General features: G+C 50.0%; 1 protein-coding gene across 5 annotated transcripts in view; it reads left to right on the top strand.

The window, feature by feature from the left end:
• Positions 1 to 14,080, top strand: part of SH3PXD2A (SH3 and PX domains 2A) — a 266,664-nt gene that overhangs the window by 74,659 nt on the left and 177,925 nt on the right. For all 5 annotated transcript variants that reach the window (XM_063782079.1, XM_016919277.4, XM_016919275.4 and 2 more), the window contains exon 3: positions 14,001 to 14,076. In XM_063782079.1, coding sequence (XP_063638149.1) covers positions 14,001 to 14,076 — 76 coding nt within the window. The remainder of the gene's footprint in view (positions 1 to 14,000; positions 14,077 to 14,080) is intronic.

The following is a 14,080-nucleotide window of genomic DNA, read 5'->3' as shown; positions in this document are numbered from 1 at the left end:
TGTGTTGGATACCATGATGGACGGTGGAAATATCGAGGCACAGACATGACTTTCAAGAAGCTCACAGGCTTTTGGAAGGAAACAGTTTCATAAGCAAATCATTAAGTCCAGTATGGTAAGCATAGTTCTAGAAGTGTGACCGATCTGCAGGAGTGATGGGGAGGAGGGAGCTGTGGAACAGCAGGTTACACCTGTGGAGACCTCAGGCAGGCCAGGCAGTGTGCAGGGACGGACAAGCAAGGGTGGCAGGGCGTGTGACTAGAGAGGTCAGTTGAGCAGAGGTCATGAATAGGCTTGTGTCCCACAGGCAGCAGAGAGCCAACAAAGGGTGTGAAGCCGAAGATGAAATCTGCAGACTGGGGAGCAAGTTGCAGCAACATTAGAGACTGGTTCGAACTTAGCACTCTCCTTGCCTGGACCTGCAGAGAGGTTTCACATGTATCTTGGTTTCTCATGCCAGGAAGTTTCTAACGGAGGAGGAAGGGGTGGCAGTGGGGAGGTGACTCTCCAAGTCACCTGGTGCAAGCAGTGCTTCTGGCTGGAGTTTGCTGGGCCTGCCTGACCTTTGAGGGTTCCACTCAGCAACACAGGGCCTGGATGGTGGCTTCCAGTGTCTTCAAGGATGCTTTCATTGCCCTCTCCTGAGTTCTAGGATGGCCCAGCCACTCTTATTTCCTGGGAAGGCCAAAGAGGCTGGTGCTGGTTCACAGCCCCAGGGCTCCATATTAACCAGGCAAGGCTGCAGGGAGGAGCTGAACTCTGCCCGCTTGACCCCAGCCTTCTGCAGTAGTCTACTCTTTCGCTTTTCCTTTTGACAAGACTTTGGAGGAAGAAGGTTCTGAGACCTATGGGCACCTTGACCCATTTGGAATAGAGAAAAAAGTGGGGAATGGAGATGCTTGGGGAAGGGAAGGAGAAAGGCAAGGATGTTAGACTGTCATTTAGAAGTGTTCCGCTTGGCTTCCCTTTCCAGGAAGCCCATCAGGGTTGCACACTGGGGGCCTGCTCTGGAATCTCCTTGCCTTGAGCAGCAGCCTGGGCCCAAGCCCGCTGAGGGTCTGTTTTGGCTTCGTCTTTGCCAAAAAGTGCTCTCTTTGTCCCAGATTTCAGTCTGAATTTGATCCCGTAGTGGCCAGGGCACTTGGGGTACCACAGTTCTAGGCCATTTGGAGGACGAAAGAATCAAGAACAATTGGGGCTAGGGGTGTGGTTCAGCCGGGAAAAGGTTAAAGCCGTTTGCCTTCCTTCCCCTTCCCCCTTCTTCAGGGCCTCCTCCTATTTTGGATAGTCCTTGCAGTTTGTGTGAGAGAGAAAACTGTCAGGCAGCTTTGGGGAGAATTTCAAAAACCTGTGAGTGGTCTCTGGCAAGGCTAGGGGATGGCTAGAGACCCCCAGGAGGAAACAGAGTGACCACAGCCAGGAACCTGCCAGAAAACACCTCAAATCTGGGCAGACTTCCTTCTCTGCGGAGTGTCACCACCGGCGCCCTGGGCTGGTGCCAGGATTCCTCTGGCTGGCTGTCCCACACACAGATGTTTCTTTCACCACTCTCCGTCCTCTGTACTGACCAGATGTGTCTTCCTAGAATTCCACTTTCACAGTGTTCCTCCTCTGCTCAGCAGCCTCAGGGGCTCCCTATTGCCTGGAGCAGGAAGTCCGAGTTCTTCCTCTGTTTCAGATGACCCCTGCAGCCCTGCCCCTCACACTGCCCCATGTATACCCTCCCTGCTCCAGCACCAGGCTCCCCCAGCTCCCACACTTCCTAGGGACCAAAGGGAGGGATGTTCACAAGCAGCCGGGGCTGGCACACTGGGGTATCAGGAGGATGCTGGGGTGTAGCTCCCATCCATAGTAAGAAGCCGGCCCCGCACGGCGCCTCATGCCAGGCGGGTGGATCGCTTGAGGTCAGGATTTCAAGACCAGCCTGGCCAACATGAGGAAACCCCATCTCTACTAAAATACCAAAATTAGCTGGGCGTGGTGGCAGGTGCCTGTAATCCCAGCCACTCGGGAGGCTGAGGCAGGAGAATCGCTTGAACCCGGGAGGCAGAGATTGCAGTGAGCCGGGATCATGTCAGTACACTCCGGCCTGGGTGACAGAGCAAGACTCCATCTCAAAAACAAAAACATAAACATAGTAAGAAGCCATGCCTCAGGTTCTGTGACTCCTGGGGAGACACTATTCCTTCTGCCAGGAGCCAGGCTCAGAGCTGGCCACCTGCAGAATCTCTTATCTGACTCCTTTTGTCACTAGCTCCCCAGGTGCTCTGCTGCCCTGGCCTCATGCTCTTCCCTCTTGGCCAAGGGGAGCTGAAGTCACCTGAGCTATCTGTGTTGGGACAAAGCTCAACAGCCTTAGGATGAGAAAGGGTGTGAAATTATAGGTGAAAAACCCAAAAGGCCTTACAGCTGTTGGAAGTTAGGGTTAGATGGGCTTGGCAGGCGGCCCTGAGCAGCTCCCTGAAAGCAGAAAGGGCTGGAGGAGGGCATCAGAGATCAGGGAAATACCACCGGAGTCTCTTTACCTTCAAACTGGTGACCCCATTCATCTAGCACTCACGGTAAGGCCAGCACACCTGCTCACCTGTATTCTCATTTCATCCGCACGGTGCCATGGGGCGCTGTTTCTACTCCCACTTTACAGATGAGAAAATGGGGTCACAAAGAGATTAAGTGACTTGGCCAAGGTCATGTAGCTAGGAAAGAATAAGCTGGAGTTCTGACTTCAGCCCTCAAGCATTCCACTACTGACTAGAACACTAATAATGGTAAAACAGTGCCAAGGGAGGTGCCTCCTTCTGGGGGTTTCCTTTGTGCCTGGCCTGTGTTAAAGCGCTCTACCTATTCATTTCCCTCCCCCTTTTTTTGTTTTGGAGACGGAGTCTCGCTCTATCGCCCAGGCTGGAGTGCAGTGGCACGATCTCGGTTCACTGCAAACTCCGCCTCCCGGGTTCACGCCATTCTCCTGCCTCAGCCTCCCGAGTAGCTGGGACTACAGGCATCCGCCACCGTGCCCAGCTAATTTTTTTTTTAATTTTTAGTAGAGACGGGGTTTCACCATGTTAGCCAGGATGGTCTCGATCTCCTGACCTCGTGATCCTCCTGCCTCGGCTTCCCAAAGTGCTGGGATTACAGGCGTGAGTCACTGCGCCCAGCCCATTTTCCCTTTTTAACTTCAGCCACCATGGAGGGGAAAAACAGGGCATGGCCCCATTTTACAGATGAGTAGACTGAGGCTCAGGGAAGTTAAGTGGGAATGATGACTCCTGGCATTTGGCAGCACTTGCTTGCATCTTCTCCTTGGATCCTCACAACACGTGTGGAGACAGGCAGGTCCAGCATTTCACAGATGAGGCTGTGGTTACCCAGAGAGGCCAAGCCATTTGCCCCAGTTGCCCAGCAACTTCTTGCAGGCTAGAACTGGAATCCTCCTCTGTTGACTCCAACCTAGTGCTCTTTCTCTCCTGCACAAAGGCCATGGGTCAGCAGGTGGGGGTCTGTGGAATGAGCCCACTGGGGTAGGTCTGGGGACAGGCATCGGTACTTGGGCACCTTTTAGGCATCAGAGAGAGGCTTTCTGTGGCTTGAGGATTTCCCCTGGGATTGCATCCTCCGGCACATCTTTGCTTAATTCACCCTGTGTACATCTCACTGCAGGTGTCGGGCTATCCGCCCAGGCCTAGCATGTTAAATGTCACGTCCTGGCCAGCCCCCACGCACGGAATGAGCTGCTGGGAAAGCCAGAGGCCTCCTCCCCAACCCTGGCCCACGCACGCCAGCTGGGCAGCTCCCCTGGGGCCTCTAGATGCCCAGAGCCAAGCTGGCCCAGGCCAAGACGCCTCCCAGACCCATCCACCCCTCTCAGTCTCCCTGCTGCCTCCCTGACCTCAGGGTTGTAGTTTCCTAAGCACTTTCCCTGGCATGAGGGACGCAGCCTGGTGTCATAACAAGAGTAATGGTGACAGGGGTGATAAGAATAGCTGGTGTGTATGGAGCACTTACTCAGTGCCAGGCTCTGTGCCAAGCACTTTACCTACATTATCTCATTTAATCCTCTCACCCACCCGACCAGTCAGGTTTTGTCCCTGTTCCCATTTCACAGATGAGGAAACTGATTTGAATGCAGAGCTGCCTAGCTATGCACGATTTATTTTTCTTCACATTTTCTAAAATGTTGTGCAAGCACCACTGTGATTCAGGAAGAGACTCTTCATAGTATACGGACAGATATTTATCTTTTAATGGTTATGTTTTGTTTTAATGTGTTAATGGTATGGGTTGAAGTTTTTATGTATTCCTCCCAAAATTCATATATTGAAGTCCTAGCCTCTGGTACCTCAGAATGTGACCTTATTTGGGAACAGGGTCATCAAGATGTAATTAGTTGAGATCATCCGGGAGTAGGGTGGCTCCTAATCTAACATGACTGGTGTCCCTGTGAAAGGGGGAAATTTAGACAGACACACACGCAGGGAGAGCATCATGTGGAGATGAAGGCAGAGATCAAGGTGCTCCTTTTTACAAACCAAGGAATGCCATAGATGACTTACATCCCTGAAGCTAGGGGACAGGCATGGGACAGGCCCTCTCTCACAGCCCTCAGAGGGAACCAACCTGCCCATACCTTGATATTGGACTTCTAGCCTCCAGGACTGTGAGACAATCAAACTCTGCTAAGACACCTAGTTTGTGGTACTTTGTTACAGTGGCCCTAGCAAACTAAATACAGTTAGAATACACACACACACACACACACACACACACAGACACAGACACACACACGCATGCACACACTTTTTTTTTTTTTTTTTTGAGACAGTGGTGTCTAGCTCTGTCACCCAGGCTGGAGTGCAGTGGCATGATCATGGCTCACTGCAGCCTCAACCTCCTGGGCTCAATTAATCCTCCCTCCCCAGTGTCCCAAGTAGCTGAGACCACAGGTGCACAGCACCACACCCAGCTAATTTTTAAATCTATATATTCTGTAGAGGTGGAGTCTCAACATGTTGCCCAGGCTGGTCTGAAACTCCTGGGCTTAAGCAATCCTCCTGCCTTGGCCTCCCAGAGTGCTGGAATTACAGGCATGAGCCACGGTGTCCGGCTATACACTTATGATTTGAAGACAGAGAAAGGGGCCATGAGCCAGATAATATAGGTGGCCTCTTGAAGCTAAAAAAGGCGAGGAAACAGATGCTCCCCTAGAGCCCAGGGATGGAAATGGCTCTGCTTTCCCCAACCCAGATGCTGTAGACAGCAGCTTAGTGAGTGTGTGTTATTATCGAGCAGGCATCTGAGACCTCCCACCTGTCAGTCCCCATCCCAGAGACTCCAGCCACATGTAGTGCCGTCCTTGAGCTGGGTTCTGAAAATGACTTCTCCATCTCGTCACACTGCTGGTGATGCTTTAGGGCACCCTAATTACCCCTGAGAGTGGCACATCAGGCATCTGCCCTCATCCAGCCCTTGTGCCAGCTGTGTGGTCATCCTCAAGTCACTGGAATAAGTGATCAGGAGCCTCCACCCTGGATCCCAGCACTTTCTCTGACATACGGCAGCATTTCATGGAATCCGTGAGCAAGGCAAATCACTCCCATCCCACTGCTTCCTGTAGCAGTCCTGACAGGCCCACTGCCGAGCATAAGTCCCTGCCATTCCTCCCCCTGGAAGGCCTTCCTCCCATTTCCCAGCTCTCTATTCAAGGCCTGGCTCTGATGTCTCTTCTGAGACATCCTTTTGCTCACTCCAGCCACACTGATCTTGTCCTTTCCTAAACTCCCATCGCCTGGCTTTTCATACCACTCAGCAGGTCGACACCCACTTAATGCTGCTAGTTAAGTCCCTTGTACCCATGTGGGTGTCCCAGCTCCCACTCGGATCACAGACCATGACTGACACTCCTGAAACCTGCTGATGTGGTAAAGGCCTGGTTGGGAAGGGACTTGAAGTAGTGAAGGCTTGCATGTTTTCCAGAAAATGGTCAAAGAAGACTTCTTTGACTTGTTAAGGAACTTTAGAACCTGGAATGGGCTCCCTGTCAAAGTTGGGGTGTGTTCTAGCACCGTGCTTCCTCAGCGTGGCATGAGCCATGTCCCAGCTAAAAGCATCCCAACTCCTTGCCAGGGTGGACAGATCCTCTCTCTCTCCTCTCTCTCTCTCCCTGGCTGTTCCTTCAGGCCTATCTGGGGGGCCACTAGTATGGAAATGGCAGAAGAGTCACTTAACTTGAATATAGATCATTAGAAATGATCAAATCTGCATAACACCCCAGGCGTCCAGCTGGGACACCGGAAGGGCTGCACTTTAGCAGCAAGGACCTAAGTAAGACCCTAAAGTAAGGCCTACTGTAAACTCACCCTAATCAAACCCAAGAATAAGTCCTAACAATATCCACAGAGGAGACAGAATTTGGAGGTTGAGTCACATCAAGTTAGAGGTACTTGGAAAATACCTAGGACTTTCCATAGATCCCCCCTAAGAAAGCATAAAACTCTGCCTACGTAAGTTTAAGGTGATTAACCATTACTTGAATTGGCTACTAGAACAAAAATCAACACTTTTCAGAGAAAAATAACAGAATCCAGAGTCTCTACAGCATATTAGCCACAATGACAAGTATAAAATGAAACATTACTAAGTGGTCAAAGAAATAAGAAAATATGACCCATAGGTGTAAAAAAGTACTAGAAACTAACACAGAGATGGCCCAGATGTTGAAAGACTTTCAAACAGTTAAATAACTAAAGGAAAATATGGATTTAATGATTAAGCAGATAGTAGAGAAATGGAAACTATAAAAAAGAGTCAAATAGAAATTTTGAAACTTAAAAGTGCCATAATTGAAATGAAAATTTCACTGGATGAGCTTAACCACTAGTATGGAAATGGCAGAAGGATCACTTAACTTGAATATAGATCATTAGAAATGATCCAATCCGTATAACAGAGAAAACAGAATGAAGAAACACACACACAGTCCCAGAAACATGTAGTACAATATGCAGTCTTCTGACTTACATGTAACAATAGTCCCAGAAATAGAAGAAAATTATAATGGAGTAGAAACAAATCTTTTTAAAAAATGGCCACAAATTTTCTAAATATTGTGAAAATTGTCAACTTTCAGATTCAAGAAGCCCTGTGAACTCCCAAAGAGAATAAATATAAAGAAAATGGCTAGGCATGATGGTTCATGCCTGTAATCCCAGCACTTTGGGAGGCCAGGACAGGAGGACCACTTGAGGCCAGGAGTTCAAGATCAGCCAGGGCAACATAGTGAGACCCTGTCTCTACAAGAAAAAAAGACAATTAACTGGGTGGTGCACACCTGTAATCCCAGCTACTCAGGAGGCTGAAGTGGGAGGATCACTTGAGCCCAGAAAGTCAAGGCTGCAGTGAGCTGGGATTGTGCCACTGCACTCCAGCCTAGGAAACAAAAGCTCGACCCTGTCTCAAAGAAAGAAAAGAAGGCTGGGCACAGTAGCTCACACCTGTAATCCCAGCACTTTGGGAGGCTGAGGCAGGCAGATCACTTGAGCTCAGGAATTCAAGACCAGCCTGACCAACATGGTGAAACCCCATCTCTACTAAAAATACAAAATATTAGCCGGGCATGGTGGCACACACCTGTAATCCCAGCTACTCAAGAGGCTGAGGCAGAAGAATCGCTTGAACCTGGGAGGAGGGGGTTGCAGTGAGCCGAGATTGCACCACTGCACTGCAGCCTGGGCAACAGAGCGAGACTCCGTCTCAAAAAAAAAAAAAAAAGAAAGAAAGAAAAGAGAAGAAAAACCACACTTATCATTATTGTCTCTCTCTTCTTCTGTGATGCTCGCTGATGTGTCCCCTGCATGTAACACAGGGGACTGCTTAGTCCTCAGCTAAGTAGAATGAACAAATGAATTCTGAGGTTTCCCGCAATCTTGCATGGTCCCCACAGAGACTGGGTGGCCTTGTCTCTTTTTTTCTCTTTTTTTTTTTTTTTTTGAGACAGAGTTTCACTCTTGACACACAGGCTGGAGTGCAATGGTGAGATCTCAGCTCACTGCAACCCCCGCCTGCCAGGCTCAAGCGATTCTCCTGCCTCAGCCTCCTGAGTAGCTGCGATTATAGGCGCCCGCCACTACGCCCAGCTAATTTTTGTATTTTCAGTAGAGATAGGGTTTCACCATGTGGTCAGGTTGGTCTCGAACCCCTGACCTCAGGTGATCCGCCCGCCTCAGCCTTCCAAAGTGCCGGGATTACAGGCGTGAGCCACCGCGCCCGGCTGTCCTTGTCTCTTTTTAAGGGGAATTTCTGGGTCAGGAAAGCCACCAGCTTTTTGTAGTAATGCACCCTTTTTTCTTGAGCTAGATAGAAAGGGCACAAGGATGAAGGTTTGAGGATTGGGGCCTGAAAGCTTGAGTCTCTGGGAGCTCCACCCTCTGGGAGGGGCGAGGAGCCGGCCTCTTGGGTTACAGATGTGCCCCAGCTGGGCTCGCCCGTCCTCCCCTCTCCCCTGCGTGGATTGCTGCGGAGCCCTGCCCTGGGAGAGCTGCCGAATCAGCTTTCTCTGGCTGGAGCCAGCGCGTGGAGCCCAGCTGTCCCCTATCTCTCACACGATCCACCCTTTAGATAAACAGCCTGGCCGCCTCCACACACTGCGAGGTTCTGATGTGGTTGCGAGGGGCTCCATTAGCCAAATGCCTCTCACTCCAGCCAGGACCCTGGCGATGGGCCCTGCTTTTCCTCCAGCCTGAGTCAGGCCCGTGCTGGAGTGACAGGAGAATCTGCTTCCTGCCTGCAAAGGTGGTCCGGGAGAACGCTCTGCTGGGCGGGGCCTTCCTGCCTCACCGCCCCCGCGCCCAGCCTTCTTCCTCCCAGAGGGCGGGGCAGCAGGTTCAGGAGACAGCCTCGCTCAGCCCCGATTGTTTTATCTGTGGAAACTAGCCCTGCAAATTGGGTACTGACCAGGTTACAGAGCCCGCTTGGCAGCCTGCCTGGCCCTCTAGGAGGGGTGACATTTGAACTGTCTCTCACCGCCCGCCGCTCTGACGTATTGAGGGCCAAGATGCTGAACTGTGCAGCTTTGCAAGTACAAGCGCCACACAGAATGAACTCTTACTTGGTTTGCTCTGGAGTCTGAGCCCAGAGATTTGCTTTCGTTGAAAGCTGACCTGTGGGCAGAAAAGGTGTCCCTGGCAGCTGGTTAGCTGTGCTTCCGTTTTCCGCGGCCAGTGGTCCATGGGGGTGGGGGATGACTGACGGAGAGCAGCTCCGGGGCTCTGCTGGTTTATCCTGGTGGTGGGATTAGGTGACAGGTGTGGCTGGGCTCAGCACCTGAGGTCCTGCCCAGACCTGCTGAATCAGAACTTGCCAAGAGCTGCAGATGCATGTTGAAGGTTGTGAAGCCTGGCTCCTTGATGTGAAGGCTGCAGGGTGTGTGTGTGTCTGTGTGTGTGTGTGTGTGTGTGTGTTGTTTTGACGGAGTCTCGCTCTGTCGCCCAGGCTGGAGTGCAGTGGCACAATCTTGGCTCACAGCAGCTTCCGCCTCCGAGGTTCAAGCGATTCTCCTGCCTCAGCTGGGACTACAGATGTGCACCACCATGCCCACCTAATTTTTGTACTTTTTTTTTAGTAGAGATGGGGTTTCACAGGCTGGTCTGTGAACTCCTAGCCTCAAGCAGTCCTCCTGCCTTGTCCTCCCAAAGTGCTGGGATTATAGGCGTGAGCTACTGCGCCTGGCCATAAGGCTACAGTTTAACTTATTTCTAGCACCTAAGGCAGAGCCTGACATGGAGAAGGCATACAGTAACGGTTCTTGGGGGAAAGGAATGAATGCATGAGTCCTGCCTGCCCCTGCCCACTCCCCACAGCATCACATTCCCTCTGCACTGTGAGAATCTCAGACTCTTAGGTCTGAAAGAGATGGAGGAGTCGGAGAACATATGCACGTCAGAGCTGGGGAAAAAATGTCAAGTTTTTGTAGCCTAACTCCCTTAAGCCCCAGAGAGATATAGCACCTTGGGTGAGGTCTCACCACTTGTGGTGGAATAGCGGGTCACCTTGTTTCAGGAGACAGGTGGTTGAGATAAGGACAAAGCGTTCCATACCTGGGTGCGTGTTGCTGGGCCCACCTCTCTCCTCAGACATCTCTGTACCTCTTCATCAGAAACCTATGGAGTAATTTCTCAGAGGCCCCAATAACATGTTAGTTATCCATTTATGAATTCTCATTCTTCTTATGGAAAAGATTTAAGGTACTTATAAATATGCATAGAATACAACAAGATAAAAAGTAAAAAGAAATGCATTGTTATTAAGGAAGTGTGCGTAGACATGTGAACAAGGGGATTCACGACAGTGCTATATATAGTAGTGAGAAGTCAGAAACAACCTAAATATCCAACAGTAGGGGAGTGGGTAAATACACTATGGCAGCAATATCCCACCACCAGGATAAGCCAGCAGAGCCCCGGAGCTGCTCCCCCTGTCAGTCATCCCCCACCCCCATGGACCACTGGCCACGGAAAACGGAAGCACAGCTAACCAGCTGCCAGGGACACCTTTTCTGCCCACAGGTCAGCTTTCAACGAAAGCAAATCTCTGAGCTCAGACTCCAGAGCAAACCAAGTAAGAGTTCATTCTGTGTGGCACTTGTAGCTGGCAATATCCAGACATTGAAATTCTGTGTCCTGATTGAGAATGCTGACGTGTCCTGGGCACAGTGGCTCACACCTGTAATGTCAGTGCTTTGGGAGGCCAAGGTAGGAGGATCGCTTGAAGCCAGGATCTTGAGACTAGCCTCACAGTGAGATCCCATCTCTACAAAAAAAGTTTTTAAACTAGCTAGGCATTGTGGCACACACCTGGTCCTAATTACACCAGAGGCTGAAGTGGGAGGATCACTTGAGCCCAGGAGTTTGAGGCTGCAGCAAGCTGTGATTGCACACTGTACTCCAGCCTGGGCAACAGAGTGAGACCTGGTCTCTTAAGAAAAAAGAACATTGATATGAAAGTATTCATTGACATGGAAAAATGTTCATTATATAGTGTAAAAGTATTGATGGGTTCATTTTATTTACATGGATGGAAGAATGCCTAGCAAAGATAGATATCCCAAAATATTAATGTCAGGGAGAGAGATTATGAGTGATTCTTAGTTTCTTTTTGACCACCCACTGCTATAACTTCTAGTTTTTTCCCTTAGCGAACATGAATTCCTTATGTCATAGTGTAATATAGAAATGAAATCTACAAAAACAGAATATGGGTGAGGAAAATGGGAAAAGGAGAAAATAGGAGTCCTAATCTGTATAGAATTTATTTGAAAATGTATTAATTTTTAAAATCCTTTGCTGAGCATTAAGGTGTAGGAAAGAAAAAAAATCCTGTTTAGAGTGTTATGGCCCAGTTGCTGTTTTTACACATAGCAGGCAATTATTAATGTTTGAGAGTTTGACTTAAAACATTGAGAACTCACGTGGCCAGGCGCCGTGGCTCACACCGGTAATCCCGGCACTTTGGGAGCCTGAGGCAGGCGGATCACTTGAGGCCAGGAGTTCGAGACCAGCCTGGCCAACATGGTGAAACCCCATCTGTACTAAAAATACAAATGTTAGCCAGGCGTGGTGGCACACACCTGTAATCTCAGCTATGAGAATCGCTTGATCCTGGGAGGCGGAGGTTGCAGTGAGCTGAGATCGTGCCACTGCACTCCAGCCTAGGTGACAGAGACAGACTCTGTCTCAAAAAAAAAAAAAAAAAAAAAAAAGAAGAAGAAGAAGAAAGAAAAAGAAAAATTCATGAGCCAGCTTTTGTTAAATATCCATCTGTATTCAGGGAAGTGAAAGTTAATCATGCTGCAGTCTTTGTCTTGTTTTGAATGTAATCACCGGTGACCTGCCCTTCATTATGTGGGATCTAAATAACCTGGGTATATTGGGTAATGATTATGCAAGAGACAATCCTAAAATTGTGTGTTGGAGCTGGATGGGTGGACAAATGGATGGATGGATGGAAATAAATGCGTGCGCACGCGCGCACACAAACACACACACACACACACACAGTCTAGCCTAGAACCATGCTATAGCTTGGATATTTGTTCCCCCCAAGTCTTATGTTGAAATTTGATACCTGGTGTCGGAGGTGGGCCTAATGGGCGGTGTTTGGGTCATGGGGGCTGATCCCTCATGAATAGTTGGTCCTGTTCTCATAGTAATGAGTGAGAGCCAGTTGTTAAAAAGAGCCTGGCGCCTCCCCCTTGCCCTCTGCTTCCTGTCTCGCCCTGTGATCTCTGCACATGCCCACTCCCCTTCCATGCCGTGAGTGGAAGCAGCCTGAGGCTTCACCACATGCCTAGTAGATTGTGAGCCAAGCTAAATAAGATTCTTTTCTTGATAAATTACCCAGCCTTGGGTCTTCCTTTATAGCAACATTAAACAGACTAAGACAAACCGCTTTTCACCACCTCCAGTGCTAACACCTTGGTCCAAGTCGCCTTCAGTAGGATCCTAACTGGTCTCCCTGCTTCCACCCTGCGGTCCATTCCCTACGCCGTAGCTAGAGCCGTCTTTTCTAAGTGTGAAGCAGATCGTCTGTCTCTGCACAGAACCCTCCAGGACTTCCCCTTCCATCACGATAAGCCCTGAGTCTTCACCACAGCCTCACCAGGCCCTCTGTGCTCTGGCCCATCCTGCCACTCAGATCTCATTGCCTGTCCCTCTCATCCTGGCTCACTCCACTCCAGCCACATCAGCCTTGCCAGGCTCTTTTTGCACGTCCTGCTTCCCTGCCTGAAACGTTCTCCCTCTCCAGCGTAGCTTGCTTCCTCGCCCCCCTGCAGGTCTCTGTAGAATTGCTAGCTCGGGGTCAGGCCTTCTTTGCCGCCCTATATAAAATGACAACTCCTGTACTGTTCCAGTACCATATCCTACTTGATTTTCCTCCGCAGCACTGATCTGATCTTCCCTGGCACATGACATTCTTATTTGTTTGCTGTTTGTCTCCCTCCACTGGAGTGTAAACTCCCTGAGCGCAAGAACTTTGTCTATTTTCTTTACTGCCCTTTCCTTAGTGCCCAGTGCTGTAAAGTGGATGCTCAATATATATTTGAAAGACTGATTGGACTTCAAAGATCATGTGACTGATCCTTCTTATTCTACCAAGGAGGGGCCTGAGGCCCAACCTTGAGAGGCTCCATTCCTTGCCTGAGATCACACAGCTGGGGCAGCAGGACTAGATCATGACTCCCCTCCTGCCTATGCCTCAGAAAGGAAATCAGCCACACACAAAGGGGCCCTGGCCTCATCCATCCTGTCTCCTGTGTGTTTTTCCAGTTTACATAGAATTTCAGTCCAGAATAGCGAGAAAAAAAAAAAAAAAAACAGTTGTTCCTCCAGAACCCTGGAAACTCTTCCAGTGGGTCCATCCTTGGAAAAACAGCAGCGACCTCAGGGTGGGAAGGTAGGAAGTGGAGGAATGGTCTTCCGGCAGCGGGGGCAATGGGATGGATTTGGTTTTGCAGTTAAAATAACAGCTGGTTCTGTTTCCACAGCACGGTTCTGGAAGGTGGGTGGTCTGTCTAAAGTATCAGGTGGGGCCTTCCCCCATCCTGGCCCAAGAGGGTTCGGGATGGCCAGTGGCTGAAGGATTCACCCCACAGACGAAGTAGGAAAGAAACTAGGCCCAAAGGAGCCTCTGGAAACCCTACAGGCAGCCTGGCCTGAAAGCCTCTGGTCCCTACCCCAGCCTTGCTCGGGGTCATCTCCTGACACCTTCCCCTGCACTCCTACCCGCTCACTGAGATTGATCAGATGCCCTCTTTGATGCAGAGAGAGCTTTGGCCTCCTCCCTCTTATGCCCCATGTGGTTTGTTAATCATCTGTGAAATGAGGGATCTCAGGCGTCACTCATCCGTGTGAGGACACTGGGGCCCTGGAGCAGTGGAGTGAGTGGGGAGGGGATGATGAGGAATGTTCTGGTCTTCTGAATCCTGTCCCTCTGTCTGTCTGGCTTCTCAGATGCAGCTTTTGGATAAGTTTCCCATTGAAGGTGGCCAGAAGGACCCCAAGCAAAGGATCATCCCCTTCCTCCCAGGTAA

Source organism: Pan troglodytes, chromosome 8 (genome assembly GCF_028858775.2).
Source record: "Pan troglodytes isolate AG18354 chromosome 8, NHGRI_mPanTro3-v2.0_pri, whole genome shotgun sequence".
NCBI lineage: Eukaryota > Metazoa > Chordata > Mammalia > Primates > Hominidae > Pan > Pan troglodytes.
The sequence above is the reverse complement of the archived record's forward strand: the minus strand, read 5'-3'. Positions and strand labels throughout refer to the sequence as shown.